This window comes from Denticeps clupeoides, chromosome 7 (assembly GCF_900700375.1).
Source record: "Denticeps clupeoides chromosome 7, fDenClu1.1, whole genome shotgun sequence".
In the NCBI taxonomy this organism is placed as follows: Eukaryota; Metazoa; Chordata; class Actinopteri; order Clupeiformes; family Denticipitidae; genus Denticeps; species Denticeps clupeoides.
In genome coordinates this window covers 23,677,664-23,704,851 of record NC_041713.1, presented here as the reverse complement: position 1 = coordinate 23,704,851, position 27,188 = coordinate 23,677,664, and the positions used below count along the sequence as shown (strand labels likewise).

Sequence of the window (27,188 nt, the reverse complement as noted above, 5' to 3'; positions counted from 1 at the left end):
ATCTTCCCTTATCTAGTTATAACAGTGGGCAGATCGAGTCTCATGGCAGCCACGCTGCTAAAATTTTTATTTAGAGACTGTTACTTTCATTTAGTCCCCGTTAACCCTGTTATTATGTAGTAATGAACCGCTGGCGTTTGCACTCCTGTATGAGCAAAGTAACTGATTTCAGCACATTTGACCCTCCGGAGTTCTGGGGAAATGCTTACACCGCAGAGTTACATAATGGCCGATGTTGTCAGTGGACGGCTTAACAAGTGTAAATAATGTATATTATGTCTGTTTGTGCCAGGGATCAAGAGACAGAGACCAGGTTTACTGGTACAGGGTCAAATTTATATGCTGCACGTCTGCAGATTCCGGACCAATATGTCATCATCTGCAGGAACGCGGATTGGATGAGGGGCCCGGTCACCTGGCAACCGGGCCTTTTTACAGCCGTGCTTACACAAGCGATGCAGAATTAGATTAGGCAGTGGTGCCGGCTGTCTGCGGGTCTCGTGGTGATTTCTGACCCACTCTACTCCCTCTCCACGGTCATAAAAAGAAAAAAATGGGAGCAGTAGTATGGGCTCCCTGCTGAAAATAGTTGTAATTGGCTGTTTGTGTAAGGCGCCACAGTCAGGCATATGAGCTCATCGTTTTGTGTGTGTGTGTGTGCGACTGTGAAAGTCATTACCCTGTCTTCACCCTCCAGCCTAGTAAAAAAGAAGCTTTCTGGAAGCCCCTCCTGCTTTGTTGAGTATGGAGAATCACACAGGCTCAGGGCACCGTGACCCATTTTTTTCCTTCTGAAATCTGAAATCTAAGTGCTTATAAAAGATCTGTAGAGGGAGGAGTAAATGGCTGCGACCATTCCTCATTAGGGCCCAATCACGGTGGGATATGGACACTCATTTCAGAAAGTTTTTCATTCTGTCTATGGCTTTTAGTCATTGTGTACTCTTTACTCTTGTTAGTGTGCATTTCTGCTGGAGGCAAGCAAATAAAACGCTCCCTACAAAGTGATGCAAGGGGTTCTAAAGCAAGATAAGCACAGAAAGAGCATCTCAGCAAGAATGCTAATTTGTGAATCTGATAGTCTCGCTCCTCAAGAGAATGCTAGGGGTATTTTATTACTTGTAGTTAATAAATGAACTAAAAAATCACACTGTCAACCTTAATTGCACTTTGTTTGAGAACCTTTTAATTGCACTTTGTTTGAGAACCTTGGTTGTAAAATGGCATTCACTAACAGCGCTACCAAACCTGTAAACTGTAAAATAAAGTGGCAAAATGGAACTGTTTATCATGTAGATGGCACCAGACAAATTCATATAGTTCATCAGTTCACCATTTGATGTGTGTTTTGGTTGATTTGGTTCTAATTTCAGTCTCATCCTTTGCAGGTTGGACAGGCTAAAGGTAGAGCAGTGTGGCCTACAGGAGGTGCTCAATAATGGCCCCACCCACCAGCACCCAAAGCCCATCACACAGTCTCAACAAGCTCCACCTCGAAATCACACAGAACTCCACAACAATGAGCAAAACCACAACCACAGCCGTGAGGTCGAGTGGCCAGAGGATCGCAAGCAGTGCGACGCGGAGCGCTACGGATTCCAGACAGATGGAGACAGCCGTGATCGGCCACTCACCAAGATCACCAGCGCACGGCTGCAGCCGCCAAGTCACGAATTTACTGTACCTGACGGAGGCGGTACAGACGGTGGAGAGAGTGGAACTCACCATAAAGCCCCTCCGATGAGTGTTAATGGAGCTGAGATGGGCAGCGGCCCGGACCAAAGACAGACCCCTGTTCCTGAGCAACAGAGAACCCTGCAGAGGACCAACTCCATGCAGCAGCTGGAGCAGTGGGTGAGGACCCAGCGAGGACGTAGCCAGGATGATGATACCAGGAGGTCAGCTAATCGTTTCATTTCTATTTACAAATGAGCACGGGAACAGGGTTAACTCTCAGAGTGCCATAATAGACGTTGTGTCTATTGTTCAATAATGTGAGAATTGTGTTCTCAACAAGCAATTTCTCCCAAAATAACAAATCCATTTCATCTGTCATCACTGAGCATAAGATCCTGTCTCCTCGCTCATCCCATGTTTTAAATAAAACTTGTCCATCAACGGATATCACAAACATGTTGTCTGTTATAGTGGGCAACGGAACATGTCCACTCCCAAATCAAACACAATACCTGCAGTTTTGAACACTCCTGAACAATGCACAACGTTTAAGTCATAGACCCAAAAATTTACCCATCAGATGATCAGTTTGACAAATTTGGTGAGGGCCACCAAGTGTTTTTTTTTTATTGTACCACCGTTATCCAGAGCTCCTTGCAATCAGTAGTTCCCCTGGAGACACTCAGTGTTAAGGGTCTTGAACCTGGGACGTTGTGGTCTTCTGGTTCATAGGCAAGTGTGATACCTGCTAGGCTTCTACATCCCCACTGTAAAATGTGCATATCTGTGGTACATATTTTTTTGGAGTGGTTTGAATACTGACTGCCATAGATTCTCAGCATGTTGTGTGTGAAATAACATCAAAACAGTTTTGATCTGGTTACAGACTGAACAAGGTGTCGAATAGAATAGTAATAACAAAAATGATAAGTGAATCCTTGTCTTAGAGAGATGGCACTGCTGTGGAATAGTTGGTGGATTAGATTCAGTGTTTGGAGTTGAGAATCAGAACAGAATCTCAGGAGAACTCAACTGTTTTTCCTGTAGACAGCGTGGGTGGGTTTAGGAAGTGAGTGGTGGGAAGAAAGAGTGTGGAAGGTGCATTGTTGTTGAGGGACTTGCTGATTTGTTCATTGTTGCCCTCAGGCCTGCACAATAAATTCGCTTATTTAAGCATTTTTTTTACTTAACATAATCTTGTATTTAAAGTGCAACAAGTGTCTGTTGTCATTTTTTAACACGTTTAAAGGACTGCTTATATCTAAAGTAACACTCACTGACATGGATCCACATATGTAATCCAGTGAACACTGGACTCCGGATAAGCAAGACTAATGACATGAAAATATCCATGTTGCTTGTGACCATTTTCTATTTCACTCACTTTGTCTGTCCTTGCCACCCTTTTTTCCAGTTTACTTGGTCAGGTTTTGTATGTCTTTTTCATTTTTAGTAGTCTTAGTCATGGCCAGACTAATTTTAGTCTAGTCAGGTTTGAGTTGAGCATTTTAGTCTTATTTCAGTCAGAATTATCCATGACTATTTTAGTCTAGTTTTAGTCAATGAAAATTGTATTTTAGTCTTTTTTAGTAATTCTGTTTAACCCAGTCAACCTAGTAGAACAGACAAAAACTAAATTATTTTAGTCAAACCCAGTTATAGTCAAAGTCACAGTTATAACTAGGACATTTTATTGTTATATTATTGTTAGCTTATAGACTCGAGAATACTCTACATCCATTCCAGTGACGTCATCTATGCGACAGAATGGGAGACACAGAAAACAGTTATACTGCATAATGATAACACGATTTAATGAGAGGAAATAACATCCCATCTCGTTTTCATCAACACAATTTTGTCTTGTTTTTTATTCGTCAACAATATTACAAGATATTTTTCGTTATCGTCACATGGCCAGCATTTACGTCTCGTCTTGTTTCCTACAGATCATAAAGGTTAATTGAAGATATTTCATCAAAAATGTTGTCAACAAAAACAACACTATTTATAGTCTGACTCAGCCTGTCTATTATGTTCTCTTGACTCCACTCACCATCCTTGGGGGGCTTTTGCCCATTGCTTTCTGGAGCATGTTTTTTTTGTCCATTATTATCTTGTCTCATTGGTATATAACCATTTCAAATGAACAGTGGCACCATGCTCAGAGCTATATAGACTTAATAAGACATGATAAAATAAGATGATCCTTCAGTAGTCCCACAAGTGAGAAATTTGCATAGTCACAGCAGAAAGTGGACTGTAGAACATAGGAACAGCATGAATAATGATAATAAAACACTATACCAACGGTACACTATACTATCTGAAAATATAAATATGGATGAGTGTATAAAACATATCAATGTGTATATATAAATGTGTATTTCTTTCTTTTTTCCATGTTATTCACATCATCAAACTAATTGAAATCTTATCCCCCCAAACTTTTCAACATGCCCCAAGAACATTTGAAATGAATCAAGACCAATTGGAATGTGTGCCGTTTCCAACCAGACATTATCCCCTCAGTTCCAAAAAAGAATGTGTCATCATTATGAAACTAAATTAAAATATTTAAATTATTGTGATCATTGCATCAATATTCTTATGTAATGATATAATTCATGAAAATTGTTTAGAACCAACAGAATATCTCTGCAATTCACCAAAGATAAATTAGTGAATGATTTTGAAATATTTTAGCTCGGTAATTGAATATAGCTTTCAATGCACATGGAAGCACATATTTAGAACCACCAAGTTAACAACTTACTTATCAGCCTCATGAGGTAGTAAACTGTCAGACCACCAGGAAATTTCAGCAACCCAACAGTTACATCAACAGCAATGTAGTCATGAAGTCAGGTTAAAAACACATCTGGACAGCAGTAATGAATATGGTCATGGTTTCAGCACCTCTATAACTTTGTCTTCCTTTCTTTTTATTCGCTTTGACCATTAGTGTCACATCGTACCAGACCCTGCCTAGGAACATGCCCAGCCACCGAGCTCCAGTGGTGTCCCCCTACGCCGAGGGCTACCGAACTCTACCCCGCAACAGCATTGCTCGGCCTGACAGCATGTGCAGCATGTCACCTTCAATCTACGAGCATGTCCTTGGCCCCGCCCCCAGCTCTTCAACGGCAGCACCCATGGACAAGCGACGGTCTATGCGGGACGACACCATGTGGCAGCTATACGAATGGCAGCAGCGGCAGGCCTACGCTCGAGTCCAGCACCACGCACCCTACGGCACGATGGCCAGCCCCAAGACCATGATCAACCTGTCGGAGCTGGCGGGACCTTCGATCACGCCGTCGCCCTCCCACGGCTCGCTGTCACTCTACCAAAGCTACTCACCGCTGAGGGGCTACAACGCCAGCAGCCCACGCTCTGAGCTGTCCTCGCCATTTTACCGCGCCGATGTCACCGCCGACCGTCGCTCCAGAGGACATGTTGCCAAGGTAGAATTCATTTACTGTCTTTTCTTTGTGAGGATAACTGTGATTGGTTGAAATCACTGGTAACTAATGTAGAGGTAGAATATTTAGTCCAGTATGACTGTAATGTTACAAACAGACATTTGCAAATTAGCATTAATAAAATGTGGTCAAAAAATATTTCCAAACGTTGCAACATTTCATATAGATTCTGTCATAAGGGATTCTTTTGAAGATTTTAATGAACAGTCGCTCCTGGATGGAAGACCTGGCTTGTTCTGTGTTTTGGTGCATGCCACCACATTCCCAGGATTAAGTGCCTGGTGATAACCACTGAAAGCATTCCAGGCAAGATGGGGGACTGAGTTCAGTCCCTATGTCTCTTGTCCTCAGTATGCCTATACACCAGACCGAAGGTCTATGCCTGCAGGGATCCTGGGACAGACAATCACACCACAGTTCCTACAGGGCAAAACGGTAAGAAGAATGCATTGTGGTGATTTCGTGCACAACTTGTCCCCCCACCTCTCTCTCTCTCTCTCTTCCCTCTTCTGGTCTCTTGGCTGCCATAACACCACCCTGTAATTTCATGCTTGGGTTGGGTACAGATTTCCATTTGGTTTTAATGGGGCTCCTTCCACTCCAGTCCCCTTCCTTTTCTCTCAACTTGTCCCCCCACTCTCTCTGGCTTTGTCATCTAAGGAATTCTGTCATTAGATGCAGATCCAGGGACGGCACCATGTGGAAGGAATTAAGATGTGCTTACTGCATAAACCACGCGGTGGAGGGAAGCTTGTTCGCTCTCCAGATCCGTGCCAACTGTTCTCTGATTAATATTTAATGAACCTGAGGCTAAATAGCAGCTGTCTTCTAAATTACGGTATAGCCTCACCGTGGTACAACGTGTGTGTGTATACTGTATATGTTCAGTGTATGGGCCAGTGGTGGTAAAAAAGTGGACTCGTAACCGAAGGGCAGCGGGTTCGAATCCCAAACCGCCATGGTGCCACTGACGTCCCCTTGATCAAGGCACTGTCCCCACACACTGCTCCCCAGGCACCTTTCATGGCTGCCAACTGCTCATTAAGGGTGATGGTTTAATGCAGAGGACACACTTCACTGTGTCTATCACAATGACAAAAACAATCACTTTTCAGGCTTGTGATCTGTGTTCTATGCAGTTCCTACATCCTTTTCTGCTAATTAAGAGCTGGAGCTGATCGGTATTCAGTGGAGATACATGGGAGGCAAGCAGGCCTCCTATAAATAGAGGAATCACAGATCCATCTGCAGAGGATGTTTGCAAGGTGGATTGACTCTCACCCCTTCTGTTCCGCAGAATGCAAATACATGATAAATTTACAAATCAGTGTGAAAATTAATTATGAGCTGCCCAAAATGGAAGGATCCTGCTGCACTCAATCATTTGGGGAATCAAAGTATCAGAAAATTTAGTTTAGTAACAGAACGTGATGGATTTTTGGCTCAGTATGCTTTGTGAAAATATCAACCTGTACAGCTTGTGACACAAACCCATCAAAGCCCGTCATTCTGGAATCACATATTATAAGTGACTGGGATCTGTGATGCGTCGACCAGGCGGATCCAGATCAGAAGGCCAAACTACTGCAGTATGTAAAGTATGTAAAGGCTGGGAGCGTAGCTGCTTGTCTTCTGCAGTGTTATCATGCGGCGTCAAAACTGTGAAGTGAAGAATCCAGAAACCCTGCAAACTCTGTTCAGAGAACCAAGCCTTTCATTATAAGGTTCTATCTTTTCTGCAGTTTTTTAGGAGGATTTCCTTCCCCGCTAAGCTGTACGGATGAAATCTCACTAATCTCACATCTCCTCAGTCAAATTTTCTGATCAAGTGGGAGCTGGTGAATGTTTGCTGAGGCCCCTCTGATGGATTTTCCAGCGTTCTGTCAGTTTAACTCACAGAAATGTGAAAGGCTTTCTGTGAAATTTGACATTAGCGCATGCTTGGTCCGTTAATAACAGGGTTGAACAGATGCATTATGGATGAATGGTGTGGAGTAACAGTTACTGTACCGGTCCTGTTTGATATGATGAGGTGTATGGCATTATCAGCAGACCCGACTCCCTGTGGGCGCTGCTCTAACCCTCACATGTCCTGCCCGTGTGACTGCAGCCGGAGGAGCTGACCCTGCTGCTGATCAAACTGCGGCGGCAGCAGGCGGAGCTCAGCAGCGCGCGGGACCACACTCTAGCCCAACTTGTACAGCTCAACCTGGACGCAGAGAACCCCAAGGTCAGCCCACCGCCCGTCTCTGACATGCTCCGTGTATCAGATATCAATCTATCCTCTTGGACAGGCCGGGACAGGGTCTTGTTCATTTTTTAATGCTCATGGACGCCATTCTCAGCTTCATCGCACATCATGTTATATAACTATTTTTCACTTTCACTGCGGGTGGGGGAAAAAAGCTGCTTCATCTGTTTCCATAGTAACACAAGATACTGTTATTCCTTGAGTTGTCAGGGTCATAAATTCTATCTGTTTGGAACACATTTAAAGTTGCGGTGGTTGTAAAAATTTGGGATGTGGCAGTGGGCAGTTAGTCTGCAACTGGACAGCAGAGGAGGCGAAGAGGCTTAATGCTGAGAGGATCGAGCAAAGAAGATGGCCCAGATGTTGAGCTGAAATGATTACAGGAACTGTTCTGGAGCTGAGGAGGCTTAGTTGGATGCCCAGCGCCTAATTAATGTCGTTTCAGGATTTGGGGTTTAAAGCGCTCCTGACTTTCTACATGAAAGTAGGCCATTCAGACTGAGAAATGCAATGTGTTCAAGGATTAACAGGGAAACAGAACGAAGCAGCGTTGTCTGAAAAGCATGGGGACTACCCAGACCATAAAGGCCATGAAGAAGAACACACATTTTCCACGTGGCATCCACTTCCTGCACATTTTCATGTGTTACATTTTGGTGACGTGTCATCGCTGTGCATGGACTCGCATGACTCCAGATGTGATGCTCACTGTGTGACTGGCTCCAGCCAGTCATCTGCATGGTGTTTCATGTCAAACATACAAGTTGAGAACACTTGTCGGTGAGGTATTTAATGTAATCTAGAGATGCTGTCGCTTGATTTAACCTTTGTCCATCCACCTTGGTCTCTCTCTTTCTCTGTCTTTCGTCTCTCGTTGCCTGTCCCAGCTACTCTGCCATCCTCATTCTTTCTCTTCTCTTCTCCCCTCCCTCTGCCTTGCTCCTGGTGCTAGAACGACATTCTGTCCCATCACCTCCACAGGAACCTCATGTACCTGGACCAGCAGGTGGGAGATTACTGTACATTTGGCCCCATCACCCTTCAAACAAATGTGTGCGTTGCATGATTTGGCAATTCAATTGCTTTGCAAAACAAGTTTTATTATGTACATGTGTGTCAGGCGCGTGTTTTTACCGAACTGTACTGGTCGAAATTTCTTAGAAGAGCAAACTATCGCCTTTGAAGCATGGCCTGCATTTCATAGCTCTTCTGGGGGATCAGAACAGGTGGGTTTACCCATCAATGTTCCTGCAGACCAGAAACCCAGACCAGACCTGTTGCTCTGATCCAGTCATCATTAAGAATCTGTCCAAGTTGTTGTCGGTCGATGTAGATTTCATCTTGATTATATATGTAGCAGCTTTTGTTGGTGTTGGTGAAAGGAATAAAAAGCAGTTCTGGTTGGTGGCAGGAGTAATATAGTCAAGACAAAAGCCCTGTGACTAAATTATATCATTATTAGCAAAATCATAACATCTGGCCAACTAAAATGAAAGAATAAAGAAGAAAGTTAATAACTATAAAAAATAAAAGGTTGTGCTCTGAGGGTGGAGTTGTGAAATATTGTTTTTTCTGCTTCCTCACTCTATAGCACTGTATAAATCAGGCAGAACCAGGTTTCTGGAGCATGTCTGCTAAAGAACTGTGGCCCAATTAAGAACTGTTGGTTTCTTCAAGCCCAGAACAAAAGTTTATGATTACCAGATATGTGAAAAGAGAACAAAACAGAGAGAGTTTGTAGCCTAGAAGATGATCTTTTTTTATTCTTAATCAACAAGGTTTTTTCCTCAGGATGTATGATGTGGAATCAAGACTAATTCGATTTCTATAACATTGGACCGGTTACCTGACTGTCTGACTTGACCAGTGCTGTTTCACACATCTTGTGTCCAGGAGGGTCCAGAAATCCTCCCCATTTCCAACATGTTTTACCTTGATGTATTTGTGTGGCTCAAGGGGCATCGTACTGGCATGGGCATTTCTGCTCTGCACACCAATAAATAAATAAGTACGTCAAGATGTGGCCCTGGATGGCTGCAAGTGATGGTTGGTGAACTTGGTGATGAAACCTGACATTTACTAATAATGATGAGTAACTGAATCCGGATGAGTAGCATACGTAGTGGAAAGGGGTGTATGAAAAGGGGTGGGGCCTCCGAAGCACCAAGGAAATCCCCTTTGAATTAAATTGATGTATTCTAAGGATTTAAGTGTGTTATTGATTTGATTGTGAAATGAAAAAGATCTTCAGTTGGATTGGTAATATTATGAAAGTTATATCGTGTTGGGAAGGTTCTGTCCTCTCTCGTATCATTACAGCCCTGTATTATTATTTTTTCATTCAAAATAGGCCCACATATTTGTGAATCATTGAGTAGATTGTACTTGTATTAGACACCTAGGTGACTATATTTAGTAAAACAGGACCCCTTTTATCCCACTTTTATCCCTACTTTAAACACTTTAGACATTTTAGACGTGTGTGTCACGTGTGTCTGACATTGTCTTGTGCCTTGGTGTGAAACTGACACAAGCTTTGTTACCTCCTCCTCCTCACGTCCAACTAGATGAAGGAAAATGACCCCTTAATCATCACCATTCACTCTATGATTGAGAACTGGGCTCCAAGGCCACAACTGTACCAGCAAGTAAGGTGTCGGCCTTATGGCTTTAGCTATTTTTGTTTTATTCTTTATGCCCCATCAGCCCCAGCTTGTTTTTTGCCACGCTCCTCATGTTTCTCTGCCCTGTTATTGTATGCACAGCCCCCAGCACATCACATCCATTGCTTTGTGTCTCTGTCCCCTGATAAAAGATGGATGCCAGTGTCGGCATGGCTGGCTGCTGTGCTTCGCTGACTAATGGGTGCTGGTGACTAAAGGGTTGTGCTGGTGCGTGTTACCTTTAATGGCTTTTGATCGTGTTTGGTGATTTCTCGCTTTGTGTGTGTGTGTGTGTATTTGTGTTTGTGTTCGGCACATCATATTGTCAGACCCCATGTTTAATTACACAGTAGCATGGTTGTGCATGTAGTTCATTACTTGACACTACACTAGAGAGGACAGAAAAAGGAAGTCAGCATGCAGCGCTTGTGTGAAGGTGAAGCATTAAGGTGAATGAAGGTGATGGATATAACTTATCTTACTTTCCATGCTTGGGTGTCTAACCAGATGCTTAGAAATGATGCTTTATGGTCCTTGATTTTTACTTATTTCCAGTGGTTGTGAATTAAGTTGGAACATGAATGTTACAAGACATTAAAAATATAACTATTTTTGCTAAATAAACTTAAAGTAAATGCAGCTCATTTCTACAGAAATAAAAATGAAACCAGATGCAACCAAAATCTTTTCTGCAGTTAGCATTTGACCTGCTGTAGTCAGGATGTATTATGATCCAAAAGAAAGACTGTAGATGGGTTCTGTGCAAAAATATAAATAGAATGAAAAAAAATCTTAGTTGAAGCAGGATTCTCTTCTTTCTTCATAGTCTTTCCAGGTCATTTATGTTAAATGTTGCTTTGTTCAATCAATTTGAACATTTTGGAATATTTGTACATCGTAGATCATTTTTTTGTTCACAATTGGTCAATAAGCAGATTACTGAAAGCCACTTGTTTTGGGTGCTACTTTAAATCACACTGCAACATTTCAGTGCAATCGAGGTCATCTGATTCGCTATCGTGTCACGGGACACCCAACTTGTTTTTAGGGTGAGACTGCAGACTCCCGGACAGTCTGCTGTTTCCTAAAGCAGTTTGGGGTTCTGCTCCCTCTGTGATTTGCAAGAATTCTGAACACACACAGTCTCTGTGGTGGTTCTGGAGACTAAGATGAAGACATTTTGAAGATTCCAATACAGGAAACATATTTAGTATTTGTTGTATCAGGAGAAACATCTATACAAATATAAACATCTATACAAATCACTGCATGCTTTACAATATTTTTTAAATCAGGTATCAGGAAATCAGGTATTTTATGCAACTATCTGCCCAAAAATTCTGGAGGGTCTGACCAATGTCACTGAATGCTCAATCATTTTGTCCCTACATTTTCACCATAAGGGTGTATGATCACCTGTGTATGATATTACGTCCAGCCACTTTTTTGACCGTTTCTACGGGAACTAAAAGTGCTGCTCTTCACCCCCAAACCCACCCCCAGGCTCCTCTCTGCTTCTCTATCTTTCTTTCCCTCCTTCCCCTCTGTCCACGGGGGTTTGCATGCTGCTGCCGAAAGGGCCAATGTTTATTTGTGTATGTGGCAGTGGTTTTGTGTGTGTGTGTGTGTGTGTGTGTGTTCAGTTAATGCACAGCCACAATATAAAAAAAAAAACTTAATGTTTCATTTATAACTGACATAAGGAGTTTAAAATTGTGCATAGTGTTTTTATTTATTGACCAGTCCCAATGAAATTACATTTTTTATGTCAGCCTAGAACTACAGACTGTGATATCAAATGATGTAATCAAACTTACATAAGATGTAGTATACAGCTTCTGTTGCCAGTCTCTGGCGCAGCTGACTGTGGTTCGAATTCAGCTTTGTCAATTCTACATTCTTAGGGGCAGTGGTGGCAACTGAGCAAAGCACCGTCCCCACACACTGCTCCCCGGGTGCCTTTCATGGCTGCCCACTGCTCACCAAGGGTTAAGGTCTGAGGACACATTTCGTGGTGTGCACCGTGTGCTGTTCTGCAGTGTATAACAATGACAATCACTTGACTTTCACAAGGTAAAAACTGCATACATGCTCAAATGCAGAAAGATCTGCAGACTTCATGTGTGCTTGTCAAAATGTAACTGGTGGCTGGTGTTTTTCAGCATCAGCTATCCAACCTGCTTCATGTGTCTGTGTGTGAGTGTGTGTGTGTGTGTGTGTTGATTTATATTTTCAAGGTTTTGATACTGACATTTCCTGCAGATCAGTCCAGAGGAGTACAGAGAGCATGCCTACATGTGCCGGCCTCAAGAGCATGACATTGATGTGAGTGTATATACACACACCAAAATCAGAATTGCATTACATTATGTGACTGTAGGCAGAGTCATGATTGTCCTATTTTTTTTTTTGTATAGTCAAAGCTGAGCAGGTTGTGTGAGCAGGACAAGGTGGTGCGAACACAGGAGGAGAAACTCCAGCAGCTCCACAGAGAGAAGGTACTACAGCTCAATGCATGCTCCTGATTAGTATTCATATTCCATCATTTAGCATTTAGTCTGTGCACTTTTTTTCTACTTCAGTTACTTTACCATGACAGTAAACCTAACAAATCTGTTATGGTTATTCTGTACTGTATTCTGTAGTGTTGTATTACATCTACCTGTACATCTCCATTTGTTTGTCATAGTGGGTGAGAATGAGGTTATGCGTGACCGCATGTATTTTTCTGGTCATATTCACAGCACACTCTGGAAACAGCACTGCTGTCTGCCAGTCAGGAGATGGAGCTGAGCTCTGAGAATCCAACGGCCCTTCAGAACCTGGTCCACCAGAGAGACCTGCTGCAGAGCGGTCTGCTCAGCACGTGCAGAGAGCTGTCTCGTGTCAACACTGTAAGGGTCTCTTCCACTGTTGCAGATTCATGTGCATACATGAAGAAGAATGTGCAAAAATACATATCCAGTCCAACTTTATTTATATAGCACACTTTAACAACTTGAACAGTTTCCAAGGGGATGCACAAAAAGACAAATGTTCACATCATTAGTTCACATTAAAATGAAAAAAATTAAATAAATAAAATACAAATTACCTACAAATAAGAACAGTAATAAAATCAAATAATAACATTACCATAAGACTAAAAACTAGGGTACTTATGTAAAATAACTAAAATGATTAAAAACACAGAGGACCACATAACTCACAACATGTTTAAAAGCCAGAGAATAAAAGTAGGTCTTAAAACGAGACTTAAAACTACACATTAAGGGCTGTACATGGGAGGGCAGAGAGTTCTGGAGTCAAAGGCCCTGTCCCTGTTGCATTTAAGTCTCATCTTAGGCACCAAGAGCTGAAACTGGCCCTCAGACCTCAGGGAGCCTGATAATAAAGGCTTCCCTTTAGCTAAAAGCCTAAGATGGTAAAAGCTAGATTTAACAACGCGTTCACTTGTCAAATTCAAACTCACTGTTCATAGTGACTCCAAGGCTGGTGACCGAGGGCTTGATGTGATTATAAAAAAGGACCTTAATCTATGTGGGAGTCTCTGGTCCCAAATGTAATCACCTCAATTTTGCCCTTATTAAGACATAGAAAGTTGTGGGTCAGCCAAGCCTGTCACTGAGACAGTCCAAGAGGAGTGTCGGGACTGAACGAATGTTTCCGTACTGGCAGGTAAATCTGACAGTCATCTGCATAGAGATGAGTATGCTGTACTTCTGTGTGTGCCTTAGGAACTGGAGCGAGCCTGGAGAGAGTACGATAAGCTGGAAGCTGATGTCCTTTTGTCAAAGAGCAATTTACTGGAACAGCTGGAAACCATGAATATCCCGCAGGTACCCAACTCAGTCCTGAACAAACCAATCCCACATGTACCCAACACAGATCCCAACCAACCAATCCCATGTGTACCCAACACACAGCCCAACAAACCAATCCCACATGTACCCAACACAGATCCCAACAAACCAATCCCACACACAGGCCAACAAACCAATCCCACATGTACCCAACATACAACCCAACAAACAAATCCCACTTGTACCCAACTCAGAGCCCAACAAACCAATCCCACATGGGAAGGAGGATCACATCCAAGATTTCATGGCCCCATCCATCCTCTCTTTGATGTGTTTCAGTTGTCCTCAATTTTGGACAATAATTACCCCCAGAGCATTATGTTGGCACCTCCATGTTAAATGGTGGAGACGTTGTTCTTGGAGGCATAGGCAACATTCCATAGGTTTATGTAGGTCCACAATCTTGTCCCTGACATCATTGGAAGATCGTTGGTCTTGGCCATGATACCGAGTTTGGTATTTGGATAGATCGATTTCTTCTATAGACAGGTAACAAGTTGAGAAGCTCCCATGTCACCTCCTTACCTGTATAAAATACAACTGGAAGCAGAACTCAAATATTTATTTCATTCATGAAAATGTAAATGAATGTAAACCTTTTTTGAAATGCATTATTTTGGATTTATTTATTGTTCCGTCTCTAACTGTTCAAATAAACCTACCATTGAATTATAGACTGCAGTGGTTCAAATAGTTATATCCCCAGCTGTACCTTGTGTTTGTGTATATATGTTTCAGATGGAGCTTCCCAGTCAGCAGCAAGTACACATTCAGAAGGACCTTTGGAGGATCCAGGATGTTATGGAGGCACTGACCAAAAACAAACCCCAAAGAAACTGTGATGGCTCAGGTAAATCTTTTGCATTTTAATGATCTTTTAAATGTTAACACAAGTGTTTTTCTAAGTGATTTTTTGTTGTAAGCACAGCACACGTAGCACACAACAAAATGTGTCCTCTGCATTTAACCTTAGTGAGAAGTGGGCAGCCATGAAAGGCACCCGGGAAGCAGTGTATGGGGATGGTACCTTGGTCAAGGGGACCTCAGTGACACCTTGCCTATTTTGAACTCGCAACCCTATGGTTATGAGTCCGTTCCTTTCCCTATTGAGTCCTATGGAAAAAAATTCTAAAAAGTATTTGTCTGCATAATTAAAATGATTAGTGTTGAATTATATAGAATTAGAATAGAATTATATAATGATACTCATAATAAGGAAAGCTGTGACAATATAAATGGCAATATAAATAAATGTATCATATGATATTTTGGCAAGCCTTGCACAAGTGGACAAAAGGCTCTGCTGACGGGCCACGTCAGCTCAAACTTGTGTATTCCGGTCATGGTTGCTATTACCATGTCATGTACTTGGCCCTCTGTTATTGTGCGCTCCCAGCTAATGGTCATCTTTGCCACTGTTATAACACACGATCAAATGAGCATGTGGAGTATCATCAGCATCACACAATTCTGCCAGCCAGTCAAAGGAGAGGACAGCCTCCCACCTCCTCAGCACACTTCTAATTAAGCATCATTAAGAGACCATGTTTTGTATGACAGGTCTGATGTTGTCAGTTGTATTGTGTCAGCTTGTGTTACCATTTCATTGCAGTTTGTGTGTGTGTGTGTGTCTCTGATTGATGTTAAGTTCTGGTGAATTTTCCAGGATTCTTCTCCTCTGCACCTATATCCAACAGACAGAAGAGTGAGGTGAGTTTATAGCGGTGTGTGTGTGTATGTGTGTGGTCCGTATCCTGGACCGTATGTGAAACGTATATGGAAATGCGCTTCCTGCGTAATTTTATAGGGGCAGTGTTGCGAGATCTCAACAGATAACGATTTTAAGACACTGCTACATGTATTTCATTTACGGCCTCGACACTGAGTACACGAGTACGACAGAGTACGACGCACAGCACAGGTGCAAGTATATCAGCACAAATGTTAACAACGCAACTGTACGGATATGCATGCGTAGCTCCCGTAGTTTGCAATTACAAATTATAAAATGCGGAGAGAGAGAAGTTAATTTACTTCAACAGTATTGCTTGACAGTGGTAATTAAAATATTCATATTATGTTTGAACAACAACTTTACTCCCCTCTCGAAGCCCTGCGTATATTTCAGTGTTGTTGTTTCAAATGCTTTGTTTAATGTGTTGTTCTGCTCACTTTGATAGCAACAACCTTGAAGCACTTCTTCATGGTTAAAAACTTTTGGTTCTCCCCATACATCTGGCTATCCGAAATACTTCCAGACAGTTCTCTTGTTTTTTACATTTTCTAGCAAGCTTAGTGTGTCTCTCATGTAAACATTCGGTCCTCCAGGTAGCAAGGGAGGGCTGTCCGCTGCAATGCCTGTTGAAAATTGTTGTAGTCTCCCTGCAATTTCTGTGAATTTAACTTTGCTAATTGATATCAATACAGAATTTTTGTATCGATTGGTATCTGAGAATCGGTTTAGTGTGTTTTTGTGTGTGTGTAAATACACATGTCTGTCACACATGTGAGGCCAGTCAGATGAGGCAGGTATGGCTCATTTCTGCCCCTCCGCACACCCGTGTGTGTGGTCTCCAGGATGAGGACTCAGTGCCCCCGCGGCCCCCCCTGCCCACATCATACAACCCGCCTGCTGTGCCACTCCTCCCCTCACCAGGCAGCGTTCGAACCACGCCCCACAGGCCTGAGGACAGGAAGGTGGCCCAGAGGAACGGCACACATGCCGTAAGCGGTGACCCCACGTGGACAATACCCAATCATCACCATCAGTTACCTCAACCCTTTTCACATTTTAGTTTATTTGATTCCTGCCAATCTTTTAGTTGTGCTTTTTTCATTTTGTTTTTTGTTTTTAAGAGTCTCTTCAGTTTTTAGCTTCTGGAAAGAAAAGATTATTCTTATGATGACTTCCTTTTTTCATTAAGTCATTACATGCTTTATTCCTTTTTATTCGCTGTAAGTGCCATGCTTCATTTACTGTGCATCATGAACTTTGCTGATCACTTATTCAAAACATCTGCAGCATATGTGTGATAATGTCCACCCTTCTCAGAAGTGATGGGCAGTCCTGGATCTGAAATAACAAATTCGACCATGTGGTTGGGCCGTGCATCCATGACTAAATTAACAACTCAACTGGTTGGTTGACACAAAATCCTGGTATGGAAAGGTCCAGGAATCCCAGTCACTGGTTCCCAGTTCATTTGTCCCTCTGCATTTTCCATTTGTAAATGCTCCTGTTTACTGTGTTTCTATACACATCTTCATCTCTGCTGTCCTGTTATTTTGCAGGGACCTGACTACAGGCTCTATAAGAGTGAGCCAGAGCTGACCACCGTAGCCGAGGTGGATGAAACCAGCGGGGAGGAGCGTGCTGACCAGGCCACAGAGAGAGAGTCGACAAATCCCAAAGGTAGAGCTGCTGTACATAAGCTGCCCTCAAGGAACATGCTAAAATCTAACATGAAAGCACAATGAAACTCATTTGTGCCTCTAGCATTACTGCTGAGCCATTTGTCATGGATATGTACGTTATAAACAGTCATATCACAAAGAATTATTATTCTGATGGGGATTGACCAATGTTAAACACAATAGGCTGATTCATATTTGGATGCTTTTTTGTATTTTTTCTTCTATAGATCAATTTGTGTGGTTTTGTGCCTGAATTTAAACCCATAAATGAATTAATTTGTGGTTTTCAGTGTCCTACCCTGTGGGCATTGTGCCCCCCAGGACAAAGTCACCTATGCCAGAGTCATCAACCATTGCTTCCTACGTCACCCTGAGGAAAAGCAAGAAACCTGATGCCAGGACGGTATGGGCTCGCCTCCACCTGCTACTTGATCTGTGTCTGTACCTAACACTGAGTAATTGAGCCGGGCTCTCATCTATATTGTTCACGAGGAATCTGAATAAAAAAGTCTGAATGTTCCTGTGTATTTCTTCTTCTCTTCCTATGGAAAAGAAGAGTTTCATCCTATTTGTTGGAAAGTAATATTTGTCACGGCAACTGACAGACAGTAGTCCAGACGGACAGATGACTCTGTAGTGTTGTGGTTTATAGGGTGATGCAGCCACTAGCAAAGCTTAGCAAAGAGACTGTGCTGGGACTGCTTATTTGCTGAGTAGGCTTGTGTGTTCGGTGAGGAGAGAGAGACAGAGAGAGAGAGAGAGAGAGAGAGTGTGTGTGTCTGTGTGTTTTTATGTGTGTGTTTTTAACCATGCTGCTGCTCTCCACTTAAAAGCTTCACAATGTGTTATTAGACAGGGACAGGTGGTGTAAGTAATTTCCAGTTCTTGACTAAAAACTAGAAATTACTTACACCACCTGTCCCTGTCTAATACTCCCTCATACCTATGTGTGTGTATACACACAGCATATTGTCAGTGTGTTACTTTGAAATTTTGTGATTGTTTTTAGTAATAGTCCATTTTCCATAATAAAGTCATGTTTTCAGAATTACTTATATAACTCATTATACTCATTATACCACTAAAGCGAGCCTCTGTACCACCATTTGGGAACCAAAAACAAACAAAACAAACATTAAAAGAATAAGGCACATCTTTCAAAATATAAATATTTTACAGGTAAAATATAACATGAGCTTAATAAATGTGTGTAACATATCAGGATATTTCCAATGCATTGATCCTCGTTCATGCATGTTTTGGACTAGCAGGAGCGCCCACGCAGCGCAGTGGAGCAGCTCTGCATGGTGGAGGGCAGCCGGCCCAGGATGAGCGTAGAGGAGCAGCTCCAACGCATCCGAAAGCACCAGCAGGGGGCGCTGCGTGAGAAGAAGAAAGGTTTGAATGTTCTGGGGGTTGGACAGGAGAACTCACCCTCTCGCAGCCCATCTTTCTCCAAAGAAAACCCCTTCCGGCCCATGCAGGTACTAAATTCATGACAGACACATGGTTTTTCATGAAGTTTCCATATAGTTCTAAAGCCCCGGGAGCTTCAAAGTATTCAGGGGACCAGAAATTCATACTTACTTTCAGACTTTTACGTCCCAGGGCAAGAAAAGAGATGAGGGCTTCTGCAGTGACCTTCAGGAGCTGGAAGCATCATTAAGGCAACAGGAATTAGTGGACAACCATGAGAGTCCAGCTGAGGAGATCGCTCGTCTGAAAGAGGCTGCGGAACCTGAGATTTTCAACATAGCCAGTGAAGTAAGACACTGAGGCTACGTCTCAGTCATGTTCATCTAGCACTTGTGTCTGGGCATTTAAAAAGCTGAACATTACAGGAGCTCACACGGTCATGGCTGTATGGAAATGGCGCAGTAAAAACACACAGACGGCTCGGGCTTGCGCTGAATCCTGCTGGGCTCCGGCCCTTTTTAGGGGCGACTACAGCTCTAATATAGACTGTTTATAGCCTGCAGTGTAAAACACCAGGAGAATTAGAGCCTTCAACTGCTGTTTTATTTGTTTGCAAATTTCCACAAAAAATGTTCTGCAGATTTATTCCTTTAATGTGCGTATACGGGAAGGAATTGGAGATGGGAGTCTTGGCTTGTCTTGGACACATGCGGGGGGGGCTTCATGGAACCACTGGTCTAATGACGCTATTTGTTGGATTTTAGAAGAAACACTGCAACACAGTCCACATCTACAGTATGACTGGGATCCACACCTAATCAGAAAATGTTTTGGATTCTCAGACATAAATTAAAAGGTGTGAATAAGTGGGGAGGTGGTGGCCTAGCGGTGAAGGAAGCAGCCCCGTAATCAAAAGGATGCCGGTTCGAATCCCGATCCGCCAAGGTGCCACTGAGCAAAGCACCGTCCCCACACACTGCTTCCCAGGCGCCTGTCATGGCTGCCCACTGTTCACCAAGGGTGATGGGTTAAAAGCAGACGACACATTTCGTTGTGTGCACCATGTGCTGTGCCTCAGTGTATCACAGTCACTTCACCTTCACTAAATTGGGATCAGAGTTGATATTGCATCCCTGTGGCCTAATGGATGTGCTGTGCACCAGTGTTTCACTTTCACATATCTACAGCTATTGCATGGCATTTACTCTACTAAACATCATTCAAGTCCCTCTTCCTTTCTTTCAAGCTTTCCAAGCCTGAGAAGGTGCCGATTGCTCCGCACTACTTTGAGCCCAATTCAGAGGAATCTATGAGTCCCGAGGAAGAGGCCGATAAGCAGAAAAAGGTGGACCGAATAAAGGCATTAATTGCCAAAAACAGGTGAGCGTTCCATGGTGGTGAAATGGCCACTGCTGCTCAGTTCCTGTTCGCATCCTGCCCAGCCCTCTCAGTCTTTCGAGTGTTTATAGTTGGCGACTAAAAGGAGCCTTAATAAGGGCACAGCAGGAGGAGGAAGACCTGGTGGCACTGAGGGAGAGAGACAGATGAGAATAGTAATCAGGCCAGCAGGCAGTCGGGATGAAAGGAGGGACGTGCTGATGAGGCTTTGAATGCAGATAAGGCAGTTAAAGGTGGAGGGGTCGTCCACATTGTTGCCCCCGAGCAACGAAAAGCAGTGTCACTGTGACATTTACATTGGAAAGAAGATGAATGGCAGTGTGGGGAATTGACTTTTAAAGGCCGCTTTGAGTCTGCAAGTAATTATTGCCCATTTGTTTGAAGTCAGCAATGACTGGACAACGCATGTAGAGCACTTTATTTTTAGCATGTCTTCCTTCCTTCCTCAACACACAGTCTGGTGTGTGTCTAAGACCCGAATAATATGTTATTTTTACCGGAAATTCCACAATGCAATGCACTAATATGATAGATTTGATGACGATGATATCACCACACCACAAGTTTTGTTGCTGTCGTCCATGATAAAATTCACAATATGTGGAACCGTAGAAGAAAAATCCCTTTAGGTTTAAAAACCTAAGTTGATTCTCAAAATGAGATGTGCCTTACTTTATTTCACTCGTATGTGTATAAACAAACTTAAGACCTAATTTTAGTAATTTACTTTCACAAAATCTGTTACACTCCATGGTATATTGCCATCCCATCCCCTCCAGAGTGTGCGTTTGCTACTATACTTTCATTGGCAACCTCAGATACTGAGATGCTGCATGAATGTGGCAGTGTGGTTGCGTTTTCAGTTATGTGTAGTTAACGGCGGTCAGCAAGGAATTGTCCATGTCTGCTATTCTTGTAAAGCCCTATCCTGTGTCCCAGCATGCAGAACATGATGTCAGGTCTGACCCTGAGCCCAGAGGAGGGGACTGAGGAGGAGACCACGGCGCAGGAGCAGGAGAAGATCATCAACATCTCCTATGACCTGGCCGCCGAGGCCTCCAAACGCAGCAAGTTGGTGGCTGGTAAGGTCTGCCAGAGGCAGGTTAGAGTCCGGGAGAGTTCACATGCATGCTGGAAAATAAGCCACAAAAAGGGAAATTATCTACATTATTTGATGTGGCCACAAAATGCCAGATTCTCTACCTGAAACAAGGTGCCAGAAAGTCGTTATAAGTGAAGCTTTATAGTTTGTAATTTTGTTCATCCCACTAAATCTTCTTTGGGCACTTCATACTCTCCAAAGTAATCCTCACATTGCTGTCTGTATTTTGGAAAGTCTCTGCCCAGAATCTGATTAAAGTCTTAACATTTTCCTGCTGGATCTTGCAGCCTCATCCATTTGATTCCGTCTGTTTCATGTGACAATCCGTCCATGTGTGTTTTATTGTGTCTGACCCTGTGAGTACATCTCGATGTCACTGCTGACCCTCGTGTTGGTGTTACTGATTGTATTGTGTTGTCTGTGTCTTGTTCATGTGTTGTTGTTTGCAGTGAACAGTCTGTCACCGTCCCCTTCACCTCCACATGTGCCCCCCAAGCTCACTGATGGGACACATTTCATGTGTGTGTAGTGCTGTAGCCACAGTAAGAGCCTCTCTTCTCCTCTCCTGCTCCTCCCAGAGCTACTCGATAGTAATTCACATTAATTAACTGAACAAGCAGCAGATTTCAGGCCAATGAAACTGTGTCCAGTATCCGCTCTTCTCAGATACACTTGAGGAAAGGGCTAATTGGTAAATAGATGCTGTATCTAATGTTTTGGACTTCAGTTTGATATGAAGCTCTTCCACAGTGATGCAATTGATTTATTGTAATAATTCCACTTATTTATGAATCCACTGCCCCAACCTAATGGCCGACATCTTTTCTTTTTCAATGTCCTGAAGACCTGTAATTAATGTCTTTGTGCGTTTACTATTGGAGCATGAACATTGCATAGAATACTTCCCAGGCATGTTGACGCTCATTGTTTCGTATTAAAATGGCTCTGTATTATGCTTTTGCATTCTCAGAGTTACTACATTTACTTAATGTTTTTCCCAATTCAACAACTATCCTGACTATCTTTAATTCTATTTATTTGTTTTATTTAATTTAAAGTTGAATTTTTAAGTTTAATTTAAAATTTTGAGTGTGAATAGGAGTTCCAGGAATGTTTTGCCACAACATTTACATTTACAGCATTTGCCAGAGCACCTTACAATCAGTAGTGACAGGGACAGTCCCCCAGGAGACACTCAGGGTTAAGTGTCTTGCTCAGGGATACAATGGTGGTAAAGGGGGGTTTGAACCAGGGTCTTCTGGTTCTTAAGTGATTTTATTATGTGAGGGTTAGTACAAGTACATTAGAACATTTATTAAATCCCACATTCTCTCACTGTTTTCTTCCTTCCCAGCACAAGCCCTGGCCTCAGTGAAGACCTACACATGAGATATTCTGGAAATCAGGAGCAGCACACTGCTTTTAAGCAGTCAGAAGGCTCCAGCACGTGGGGCTTCAGATACTCCGAACGATCTCATACTGATCTGGGTGAATGAAGCAGTGCTTCTTTCACCCACTTTATGCAAAAGCAGGGTGCATGGTGGAATACACAACATTTTCACTCATCTACAATAAGTGAGAGCTGTCATTCGTCTCCCCCTTCACACACACAAACCACAATACCTTTAACCAAAAGGTTATTTTCTTCAGCTGGTTCTGCGTTTATCACCACAGCTATGCAGTTTGCTTTTTAAATCCATACATTTGGTTCAAAGTTGTTGATTTTAATTCCTGTTCTTTTTAAGCCTCATATCTTTTACACTGCATAATACAGTAGTTCTGTATACAATAATTTAAATGTTTTATATGGTAAAATAAAAAAAATAAAAAATATAGTGTATTTTTAATTTAGGTGCCACGTTACTGCAGCAGTCAGGGAGATAATTTTTTTTCCCGGTTGAAATTATTTATAAATCAGATTGTCTGCACCATTCAGGACAGACATGTGAATGTTCTGGCTTTAAGTATGCTTCTTGTCTCCCCACCAACCCTTTTACTGATATATTTAAAATTTAAAGAAGATGAAAAGAACATTTTTGTTTGCAGGTTAAGCGTGGCTGCTGATTTTACAGCATATGTAAAAAGCAATAAGAAAAGTTTGTTTCAGGAAAGCAAAGGATTTTTTGTCCCTTTGTTTTGTACAAATTGTAATTACCAACATATTGTGATATGTATATAATGTACACACAGTTGTGTGGAAAACCAATGTATAAGATGCCAAATTATTAGTCAACATGTAAATGTTCATATCTCATGTGTTTTATATCATCTTAAATAAATGTTAATGTTTTTATTGGGAAGTGAATAGTATTTCTTAACCCTCTGACATATGTTTATACAGTAGAAACATACACCTTGATCAGCCACATCAAAACCACTGACCGGTGATGACTGGTTGTAACTGAATCTCAACTACCTGTACCAGAATTAGGCAGCAAGTGCAGTCGGGTTTTTGAATAGGGAACCATTCTCAAGGGCTAAATTGTGATGCCAAACAAGACCATCTTGTGGTGAGTTCCCAGTATTCAATGCCAAGGCAGGGTGTGAATGCCGGCCTCTACTCGGAAATGAACTAGTTAACGGTCAGTGGTTAAATGTCAATGCTAAGACTTGTTAAATTTCTCTTAAATTGCTGGTTCTCCAACTCAGCTTCCATTTAAAATGTTACTCAGATCTGCAATTTAAATGCAGAACAGTTACTATTCTTAGCATGCTCACTTGCTGTGGGCTTGACAGTAGCAGTCAAAATAAATGCTCACATTGAATATAAATCTGCTCATGTAATCTAGTGATTAAGACCTATACTACAGAATTCCCTTTTAGGTTCACGTATTTGAATTAAATACACGAGTCAAATAAGTTAAAGGACTTGTTTATTAAGGTTAAAAAGTTAAGCATTCCACTGGACTGGTACTGCATCATTGTCATCCTTTTACAGACCAATCTCGTATACCTTGTTGCCTGTAAAAGTAGAGAATTCAGTCACTCAAAAAACAGACTGGAAGGAAGGGGGAGGAGGAGTTTTTTTTTTTTTTTTTTTTAAAGCATTGATTTAAGTCATTTACCTGCCCTGGGCTCCAGAATTAGCACTTGACTGGAAGCTCAGAGAAGCAGCTTGACCGGGGCCTCCAACAAAAGGAACAAATTTAGAATAAGCATTGGGTCTCGGCCCAGGTTGGTAGGTTCTGTGGCCAGGACTGTGATTGGGGCCATAGCTGGTAGGGCTGTGCAGACCTGTAGGTTGGTAGCCAGTTCCGGAAGATGGATGACCACTTGATGAGAGATACTGGTAGCCACTCTGAACACTGTTTGCAGGGGATCCAAATTGGAGGGCAGCCCCAGTCACAGGACTGGATTGTCTCAGGATTGGCGGAGTACCAGTAAATGGCGGGCTTTTTGGACTTGATGCACTTCCGGCGGCTACAGAGCTAGACAAACCTGCCAACGGACCAAAGAATCCTGAACTGGAGCTACTTGTGGCATATGAACTCTGTTGGCTCTGCCAGCTTGGATTGGAACTTGTTCCAGAAGGCTGGGTGGTCACAGGCTTATTGATGGGGACACTTTGAGCGGTACCATACACTGTTTGGTCAGGCGGTCTGCACACTTGAGGTACCTGGGCTATACCTGGACTGTTCACAGATTGACTTGTCACTGGCTTGTCCTGCAAACTACTCTGAATAGGAACGTTGCTACTCTGGCCACTGGTCATGGATGGGACATTTAGAGACCCACTTTGAGAGAGACTTGACTGGCCCAGAACCACTGGTTGACTTTGAGCAGTTGGACTGAACCAGCCGGCACCAAGGTTGCCTCCACCAGGCTGAGCTACAGGTACTTGCGGATAGGTCTGAGCAGAGCTAATCTGGCTTTGTAGGGTACTAAACAATCCCGGAAGGGAACCGCTAGAAGATGATGGGGAGTTAGTGGAACTCTGGCCTTGCCCAATTGTTTGGGATTGTGGAGTAACCTGGCCAGGCATGAAGCCACTTCCAGCATATTGATTCCATGATAACACATTACCAGCATTAGACACTGGGGGCTGGACCCGGACAGGTTTACCAGTTTGAGCAGCCCAGGTGAAACTATAACTGGTCCCAGCGGCTGGCTGGTTCTGGATTTGCAGGCTACTTGGTGCAGATTGTATGTTCAACTGGCCGGTACTGGTCCCACTGGTGGAGACTGCATTTTGCATGGTACTATCCCGAGACAAGGTTGTGGCAGGTAGAGACGGGCCCTGGACAGAAGGTTGTGAAAAGCCAAAGCCTGGATAAAGAGTCTTCCAAATAGCATGAACATTGCTATTCTGACTGGGGATGGGAGTGCTTGGTGTTTTACTCGTGGATGAACCATAGTTAACAAGGCTACTTTGAGAACTCCCCGATGAACCTGGCTGCACAGAGCTAGTGAGACCAGGGCCATTAGATCCAGTTGGGCTGCTCTGTGGACTGCTGAAGGAGTACACCACTGGCAAGACTGGGAGTGCAGATACACCAGATGGGATGTGACAGGAGGCAATCAGGAAAAGCAGAGCAAGGCTGGTGACAGGAACACTAGTTCAGAGATCACAGCAGAACAAGTTCTCATGCAGAATACTTCATTGGAGCCTTACCCAACAAGGCCAGAACAGACGCCACTGGATCCAGGCTGCTGCCACCAACACCCAGCACCCCACATCTTCACAACACCCACAACTGTTACCTGCAGTAAAAAGGTGCTGAAGTCCAGGATCCTTTTAACCTGCCAGTGACACCTGTCAACCAATCACAATCTGATTCACAACACCCTGTTGCCATGGAAGCCAATTCAAGGCAGCTGCAGTTCTCTCATTGCTCATCACTGCACAACAGCAGTACCTCCATACATATGATATTTCATTTAATCAAAAATAGTTCAGAGCAGTCTTTTCATCCATATATGAGGGAAAAATATAAAATTACTGATTTGAGATTAATAGATTGTTTAAAATAATCAAAAAAAGTTCACATTTTTAATAATTGTGAACAATTAATTTTTAATTTATTTAATAATGTGGTTAATTATACATTTAATTAAGCATTGATAGCGCTTCACTTCAAAATTCTACTCAACAGTGAGACCCTTTTCACCAAGAGGGGAAATATTTTCACATGATTATGATCTGCTCCATTTAGATCCTGTCTGGATTTAGAGGAACATGGTTTCAATTAAGTGACTAATCAGCCTCCTAGAATCATTATTTAGGTGTAAGAGACATAAACACAGATAACTGACACTGTACTAGTGTCCCAGTGTGTGAAATGTGAAATAAAGTGAAGCGATTGTCATTGTGAAGTACAGCACACGGTGACACAATGTAATGTGTCGTCTGCATTTAACCCATCACCTCAGTGAGCAATGGGCAGCCATGACAGGCGCCCGGGGAGCAATGTGTGGAGATCAGTGGCACCTTAGCAGCTTGGGCTTCTAAGTTAATTAGTTGTGGTGGATAATGTATTTCATTCATTTATTTCATTCATTTTCTTGTTCACAATTCTTTAAGAACCCTGTGTTCAATGAGATCAAATTGGTAAAAAACTTGCCATTGAGAAGGACAGTTGCGCCATCTAGTGCAGAGAGTCTAACATTGAATCAAACTTGTCAACTTTACAGCCATTAGCCAGTTTTTTGGATAACTTTACAAAGCTTTGCAGAAGTTGTCATGACTTTGTAATCACAATTTTGAGAATGGATCAAGCATAGTCATAGAGAACAAAGTATTTTAGAACAAGAATGGTAAACTGTCCTCACTCCTTAGTCCTATGAGCTGCCAAGTGTCCTACAGACACTTGACCAGATTGAGATTGGCCAGGGTTAAAATATGGAATTATCTGCATGTAACCTTAACACAGCCTGTTGTAATTATTATTATTGTTGAGAATGTGAATCCTGCTTTTTCCC

The 27,188-nt window shown here is 42.6% G+C and overlaps 1 protein-coding gene across 17 annotated transcripts in view; it reads left to right on the top strand.

The window, feature by feature from the left end:
* LOC114793515 (pleckstrin homology domain-containing family A member 5-like) overlaps positions 1–23,569 on the top strand; it is a 93,049-nt gene extending 69,480 nt beyond the window's left edge. For 7 of the 17 annotated variants that reach the window (XM_028985364.1, XM_028985361.1, XM_028985359.1 and 4 more), the window contains 21 exons: positions 1,389–1,898; positions 4,643–5,144; positions 5,514–5,597; positions 7,273–7,392; positions 8,366–8,419; positions 9,981–10,061; positions 12,339–12,401; positions 12,494–12,574; positions 12,821–12,970; positions 13,814–13,915; positions 14,678–14,789; positions 15,606–15,649; positions 16,517–16,663; positions 17,231–17,351; positions 17,644–17,756; positions 18,622–18,837; positions 18,962–19,117; positions 20,016–20,149; positions 21,107–21,249; positions 21,719–21,811; positions 22,624–23,569. In XM_028985364.1, coding sequence (XP_028841197.1) covers positions 1,389–1,898; positions 4,643–5,144; positions 5,514–5,597; positions 7,273–7,392; positions 8,366–8,419; positions 9,981–10,061; positions 12,339–12,401; positions 12,494–12,574; positions 12,821–12,970; positions 13,814–13,915; positions 14,678–14,789; positions 15,606–15,649; positions 16,517–16,663; positions 17,231–17,351; positions 17,644–17,756; positions 18,622–18,837; positions 18,962–19,117; positions 20,016–20,149; positions 21,107–21,249; positions 21,719–21,798 — 3,013 coding nt within the window. In that variant the 3' untranslated portion in view covers positions 21,799–21,811; positions 22,624–23,569. Of the gene's footprint in view, positions 1–1,388; positions 1,899–4,642; positions 5,145–5,513; positions 5,598–7,272; positions 7,393–8,365; positions 8,420–9,980; positions 10,062–10,178; positions 10,305–11,980; positions 12,402–12,493; positions 12,575–12,820; positions 12,971–13,813; positions 13,916–14,677; positions 14,790–15,605; positions 15,650–16,516; positions 16,664–17,230; positions 17,352–17,643; positions 17,757–18,621; positions 18,838–18,961; positions 19,118–20,015; positions 20,150–21,106; positions 21,250–21,718; positions 21,812–22,623 lie in introns of those variants that run through there. The other 10 variants (XM_028985360.1, XM_028985365.1, XM_028985367.1 and 7 more) reach the window with 10 other exon arrangements.
* Positions 23,570–27,188: the final 3,619 nt, after the last annotated feature.